This window comes from Salmo trutta, chromosome 26, assembly GCF_901001165.1.
Source record: "Salmo trutta chromosome 26, fSalTru1.1, whole genome shotgun sequence".
NCBI classification, from domain to species: domain Eukaryota; kingdom Metazoa; phylum Chordata; class Actinopteri; order Salmoniformes; family Salmonidae; genus Salmo; species Salmo trutta.
Window position 1 is genome coordinate 46,509,249 of NC_042982.1, and position 6,741 is coordinate 46,515,989.

The window sequence follows — 6,741 nt, forward strand, 5'->3', positions numbered from 1 at the left end:
GGTTGAAATGTCTTTGTTGTATCAAATCATGTAGTTTGACTAGGTAGCAGTTCAGAGTGTAGACTTAGTGAGGAGAGGCTTTAATGTCTCACTTTCTGGAACCCATCATCTCATCCCAGTCTCCTCTCCTCTCCTCTCCTCTCCTCTCCTCTCCTCTCATTCTCCTCTCCTCTCATTCTCCTCTCCTCTCATTCTCCTCTCATTCTCCTCTCCTCTCCTCTCCTCTCCTCTCCTCTCATTCTCCTCTCCTCTCCTCTCCTCTCCTCTCCTCTCCTCTCCTCTATACCAGTAGGTCAGAATATGTAGTTCCACTGTTCAAGTCCTATGGTGTGTCACAACACCCACCTCAGATGGGACACAGAGAAAACAAAAGTTTGGGAACCCCCACTATATACCGTATAAGGGCCCCGCTTGTTCTATAAATGTGTTATAACCATGTTATAACCATGTTATAACCATGTGAGGAAGCTCTCCTTGTCGATCTTTGTGGCGGCCAGGACTGACTCCATGTCGTTCAGGATGTCGGAGCTAAGGGCTTCCTGGAGACTAGGCATCAGCTCCTCCCCCTCCATGGCCATGTTGTCACTCTCCAGCGTACCCAGGTCCACGTCCGTCCCCGGGATGGCGTCCAGGTAGTCAGGGAAACGGCTGGGCTGCGTCCCCATGGATACCGGCAGGGCGTCCCCTAATGATGCCAAAACGATGACATGGATGTGTTATGCCGTGGTTAGAACGCATAAAGTTATCAGTTTGTAGGTCCTACAATAATCAATTTATGTTTCCAATAACTTCCCACATTGACCTCGACTAAATAGGTCTTTGTAACGCAACATCGCTTGACAAAATATAACTGTCTGTCTAGACTTTGTGAGAAGCGTTAAAGAGGAGATTGAGTCGTCAGACTCCCCCCCCCCTTAAAAGGTCCTGGTCAGTAGTGGACTACGGTAGAACAAAGGGTGCTGTTTAGTCTCACCAGTGTCCATCTCATCCACACTGTTGAGGAAGTCATCGGGCGTACGGGGGACACTGTAGCTGCTCATGCTCAGACCGCTGTCTGTGCTCTCATCCCTGGAGTGGGAGGTCCCACTGTGGACACAAGAGACAGGGACACGATCAAACTTTATTGTTCCACAATGTCATCTGGAGTAGTAGGTCCCACTGTGGACACAAGAGACAGGGAACACATCAAATGTTATTGTTCCACAATGTCATCTGGAGACATGAATGAAATCTATTTCTCTATTCAATCCATTTCAATCCGTATAAAACGTTACAGTTTGATTGAAATTTAAAGGCAATGTTCCCCCAATAGCGAAGACAGCGTTCACGGTAAACGCTGCGTATGTCATCAGCTCAGTCAGAAGTTAGCTTTAAAACGCTGCGTATGTCATCAGCTCAGTCAGAAGTTAGCTTTAAAACGCTGCGTATGTCAGCAGACATTACAAGAGGTAACAATCATAACATACAAGTGTTCCCTAACAATGGATGTTCATTCAGACCTAAACCTTCTCCTGTTCACTCAGACCTAAACCTTCTCCTGTTCACTCAGACCTAAACCTTCTCCTGTCCACTCAGACCTAAACCTTCTCCTGTTCACTCAGACCTAAACCTTCTCCTGTTCACTCAGACCTAAACCTTCTCCTGTTCACTCAGACCTAAACCTTCTCCTGTCCACTCAGACCTAAACCTTCTCCTGTCCACTCAGACCTAAACCTTCTCCTGTCCACTCAGACCTAAACCTCCTGTTCACTCAGACCTAAATATTGTCCTGAGTCAAAACAGTAAGTGGTAGGTTCTGCTGTGGAAAAGACACCAGACACAGTCAGACTTTACTGTTGTAGTTTTACAAGGAGATCATGGAGCTAAACAAAGAACAATAATAACAAGATGAATACAGAGGCCTCAATATCAGTCTTTCCCTAGGGCGTTATATCTATATTCTACTGGTGAAAGAGACAGGACAGTTTGACTAACCCACTGACCACTTTCCAAGAACAATCCTTACTATTCTCTACTGCCGTGAGAGGGAAAGAACATACTGAGAGAGAGAGAGAGCGAGAGAGAGAGAGAGGGGTAGAGAGCGACAGAGATAACCAGCGAGGAAAAGACAGAGAGAGAAGGGGGAACAAAGACAGAGAAAAGAAAGAGGAGGAGAGACAGAGCTCTGACACTAATTAGCAGAGAAAAAGGCAGAGTAGCAGAGTAGAGCCACGGTAGCATGAATGAGACCACTGTGAGAGAGGGGGAGGGGAGACTGGGGAAAGAGAGGGGAGGGGAGGCTGGGGAAAGAGAGGGGAGGGGAGGCTGGGGAAAGAGAGGGGAGGGGAGGCTGGGGAAAGAGAGGGGAGGGGAGGCTGGGGAAAGAGGGCAGGGGAGGTTGGGGAAAGAGAGGGGAGGGGAGTAGAGGGAGAAGAGGAAGGAGGAGAGGAGGGTAGTAGAGGGAGAAGAGGAAGGAGGAGAGGAGGGTAGTAGAGGGAGGAGAGGAGGGTAGTAGAGGGAGAAGAGGAAGGAGGAGAGGAGGGTAGTAGAGGGAGAAGAGTCTGTCCTGTCTGCTGACTGGACCACATGTTCTCAGGGGCTGTTTGCTATTCAGCCTTGCCCTCATTGGCAGTTTGCTATTCAGCCTTGCCCTCATTGGCAGTTTGCTATTCAGCCTTGCCCTCATTGGCTGTTTGCTATTCAGCCTGGCCCTCATTGGCTGTTTGCTATTCAGCCTGGCCCTCATTGGCTGTTTGCTATTCAGCCTGGCCCTCATTGGCTGTTTGCTATTCAGCCTGGCCCTCATTGGCTGTTTGCTATTCAGCCTGGCCCTCATTGGCTGTTTGCTATTCAGCCTGGCCCTCATTGGCTGTTTGCTCTTCAGCCTTGCCCTCATTGGCTGTTTGCTATTCAGCCTTGCCCTCATTGGCTGTTTGCTATTCAGCCTGGCTCTCATTGGCTGGCTGTAAGGAACAGAGGCTAAAGGGCTAAACAGCTAACCTCCATGTGTCTTGTTACAAGCTTTGGTCTTTCCATGTGTATTTCCAGGTTGGACGTTAGCACGTGGGGAGCCCCGATTGGTTTCACCTCGTTAGTCAGTAAGGGAATATGGCAATCCAAAAGCAGTAGTCAAAGACTACCGGGCAGCAGGTAGCCCAGTGGTTAGAGCAGGTAGCCCAGTGGTTAGAGCAGGTAGCCCAGTGGTTAGAGCAGGTAGCCTAGTGGTTAGATCAGGTAGCCCAGTGGTTAGAGCAGGTAGCCCAGTGGTTAGAGCAGGTAGCCCAGTGGTTAGAGCAGGTAGCCCAGTGGTTAGAGCAGGTAGCCTAGTGGTTAGAGCAGGTAGCCTAGTGGTTAGAGCAGGTAGCCCAGTGGTTAGAGCAGGTAGCCCAGTGGTTAGATCAGGTAGCCCAGTGGTTAGAGCAGGTAGCCCAGTGGTTAGAGCAGGTAGCCCAGTGGTTAGAGCAGGTAGCCCAGTGGTTAGAGCAGGTAGCCTAGTGGTTAGAGCAGGTAGCCTAGTGGTTAGAGCAGGTAGCCCAGTGGTTAGAGCAGGTAGCCCAGTGGTTAGAGCAGGTAGCCCAGTGGTTAGAGCAGGTAGCCCAGTGGTTAGAGCAGGTAGCCCAGTGGTTAGAGCAGGTAGCCCAGTGGTTAGAGCAGGTAGCCCAGTGGTTAGATCAGGTAGCCCAGTGGTTAGAGCAGGTAGCCCAGTGGTTAGAGCAGGTAGCCTAGTGGTTAGAGCAGGTAGCCTAGTGGTTAGAGCAGGTAGCCTAGTGGTTAGAGCAGGTAGCCCAGTGGTTAGATCAGGTAGCCCAGTGGTTAGATCAGGTAGCCTAGTGGTTAGAGCAGGTAGCCTAGTGGTTAGAGCAGGTAGCCTAGTGGTTAGAGCAGGTAGCCTAGTGGTTAGAGCAGGTAGCCCAGTGGTTAGATCAGGTAGCCTAGTGGTTAGAGCAGGTAGCCTAGTGGTTAGAGCAGGTAGCCCAGTGGTTAGAGCAGGTAGCCTAGTGGTTAGAGCAGGTAGCCTAGTGGTTAGAGCAGGTAGCCCAGTGGTTAGAGCAGGTAGCCCAGTGGTTAGAGCAGGTAGCCTAGTGGTTAGAGCAGGTAGCCCAGTGGTTAGAGCAGGTAGCCCAGTGGTTAGAGCAGGTAGCCCAGTGGTTAGAGCAGGTAGCCTAGTGGTTAGAGCAGGTAGCCCAGTGGTTAGAGCAGGTAGCCTAGTGGTTAGATCAGGTAGCCTAGTGGTTAGAGCAGGTAGCCCAGTGGTTAGAGCAGGTAGCCTAGTGGTTAGAGCAGGTAGCCCAGTGGTTAGAGCAGGTAGCCCAGTGGTTAGAGCAGGTAGCCCAGTGGTTAGAGCAGGTAGCCCAGTGGTTAGAGCAGGTAGCCCTAGTGGTTAGAGCAGGTAGCCCAGTGGTTAGAGCAGGTAGCCTAGTGGTTAGAGCAGGTAGCCCAGTGGTTAGAGCAGGTAGCCTAGTGGTTAGAGCAGGTAGCCCAGTGGTTAGAGCAGGTAGCCCAGTGGTTAGAGCAGGTAGCCCAGTGGTTAGAGCAGGTAGCCCAGTGGTTAGAGCAGGTAGCCTAGTGGTTAGAGCAGTAGCCCAGTGGTTAGAGCAGGTAGCCCAGTGGTTTAGAGCAGGTGCCTAGTGGTTAGATCAGGTAGCCCAGTGGTTAGAGCAGTAGCCTAGTGGTTAGATCAGGTAGCCTAGTGGTTAGAGCAGGTAGCCTAGTGGTTAGATCAGGTAGCCTAGTGGTTAGATCAGGTAGCCTAGTGGTTAGAGCAGGTAGCCTAGTGGTTAGATCAGGTAGCCTAGTGGTTAGAGCAGGTAGCCTAGTGGTTAGAGCAGGTAGCCTAGTGGTTAGATCAGGTAGCCTAGTGGTTAGTAACAGGGTAGCTAGTGGTTAGATCAGGAGCTAGTGGTTAGAGCAGGTAGCCAGTGGTTAGATCAGGTAGCCTAGTGGTAGAGCAGGTAGCCTAGTGGTTAGATCAGGTAGCCCTAGTGGTTAGAGCAGGTAGCCTAGTGGTTAGATCAGGTAGCCTAGTGGTTAGATCAGGTAGCCTAGTGGTTAGAGCAGGTAGCCCAGTGGTTAGAGCAGGTAGCCTAGTGGTTAGAGCAGGTAGCCCAGTGGTTAGATCAGGTAGCCTAGTGGTTAGAGCAGGTAGCCCAGTGGTTAGAGCAGGTAGCCCAGTGGTTAGAGCAGGTAGCCGAGTGGTTAGAGCAGGTAGCCGAGTGGTTAGAGCAGTAGCCTAGTGGTTAGAGCAGGTAGCCCAGTGGTTAGAGCAGGTAGCCCAGTGGTTAGAGCAGGTAGCCCAGTGGTTAGAGCAGGTAGCCCAGTGGTTAGAGCAGGTAGCCTAGTGGTTAGAGCAGGTAGCCTAGTGGTTAGAGCAGGTAGCCCAGTGGTTAGAGCAGGTAGCCCAGTGGTTAGAGCAGGTAGCCCAGTGGTTAGAGCAGGTAGCCCAGTGGTTAGAGCAGGTAGCCCAGTGGTTAGAGCAGGTAGCCTAGTGGTTAGATCAGGTAGCCCAGTGGTTAGAGCAGGTAGCCTAGTGGTTAGAGCAGGTAGCCCAGTGGTTAGATCAGGTAGCCCAGTGGTTAGAGGAGGTAGCCCAGTGGTTAGAGCAGGTAGCCCAGTGGTTAGAGCAGGTAGCCCAGTGGTTAGAGCAGGTAGCCCAGTGGTTAGATCAGGTAGCCCAGTGGTTAGAGCAGGTAGCCCAGTGGTTAGAGCAGGTAGCCCAGTGGTTAGAGCAGGTAGCCCAGTGGTTAGATCAGGTAGCCCAGTGGTTAGAGCAGGTAGCCCAGTGGTTAGAGCAGGTAGCCCAGTGGTTAGAGCAGGTAGCCCAGTGGTTAGATCAGGTAGCCCAGTGGTTAGAGCAGGTAGCCCAGTGGTTAGAGCAGGTAGCCCAGTGGTTAGAGCAGGTAGCCCAGTGGTTAGATCAGGTAGCCTAGTGGTTAGAGCAGGTAGCCCAGTGGTTAGAGCAGGTAGCCCAGTGGTTAGAGCAGGTAGCCCAGTGGTTAGATCAGGTAGCCCAGTGGTTAGAGCAGGTAGCCCAGTGGTTAGAGCAGGTAGCCCAGTGGTTAGAGCAGGTAGCCCAGTGGTTAGAGCGAGTAGCCCAGTGGTTAGAGCAGGTAGCCCAGTGGTTAGAGCAGGTAGCCCAGTGGTTAGAGCAGGTAGCCTAGTGGTTAGAGCAGGTAGCCCAGTGGTTAGAGCAGGTAGCCCAGTGGTTAGAGGAGGCAGGTAGCCTAGTGGTTAGAACAGGTAGCCTAGTGGTTAGAGCGGGTAGCCTAGTGGTTAGAGCAGGTAGCCCAGTGGTTAGAGGAGGCAGGTAGCCTAGTGGTTAGAGGAGGCAGGTAGCCTAGTGGTTAGAGCAGTGGTGAGAGGAGGCAGGTAGCCTAGTGGTTAGAGACAGGTAGCCTAGTGGTTAGAGCAGGTAGCCTAGTGGTTAGAGCAGGTAGCCTAGTGGTTAAAGCAGGTAGCCCAGTGGTTAGAGGAGGCAGGTAGCCTAGTGGTTAGAGCAGGTAGCCCAGTGGTTAGAGGAGGAAGGTAGCCTAGTGGTTAGAGACAGGTAGCCTAGTGGTTAGAGGAGGCAGGTAGCCTAGCGGTTAGAGGAGGCAGGTAGCCTAGCGGTTAGAGGAGGCAGGTAGCCTAGCGGTTAGAGACAGGTAGCCTAGTGGTTAGAGGAGGCAGGTAGCCTAGCGGTTAGAGGAGGCAGGTAGCCTAGCGGTTAGAGGAGGCAGGTAGCCTAGCGGTTAGAGACAGGTAGCCTAGCGGTTAGAGACAGGT

General features: G+C 52.0%; 1 protein-coding gene across 1 annotated transcript in view; it reads right to left on the minus strand.

Annotated features, from left to right (window-relative positions):
* Nucleotides 1–256: 256 nt before the first annotated feature.
* Nucleotides 257–6,741, minus strand: part of LOC115163860 (transcriptional coactivator YAP1) — a 92,700-nt gene continuing 86,215 nt past the window's right edge. Inside the window, exons 7-8 of the mRNA XM_029716072.1 lie at nucleotides 974–1,086; nucleotides 257–685 (exon numbers count right to left, since the gene is read on the minus strand). Of these exons, the coding sequence (XP_029571932.1) occupies nucleotides 450–685; nucleotides 974–1,086 (349 nt within the window). The 3' untranslated portion in view covers nucleotides 257–449. The remainder of the gene's footprint in view (nucleotides 686–973; nucleotides 1,087–6,741) is intronic.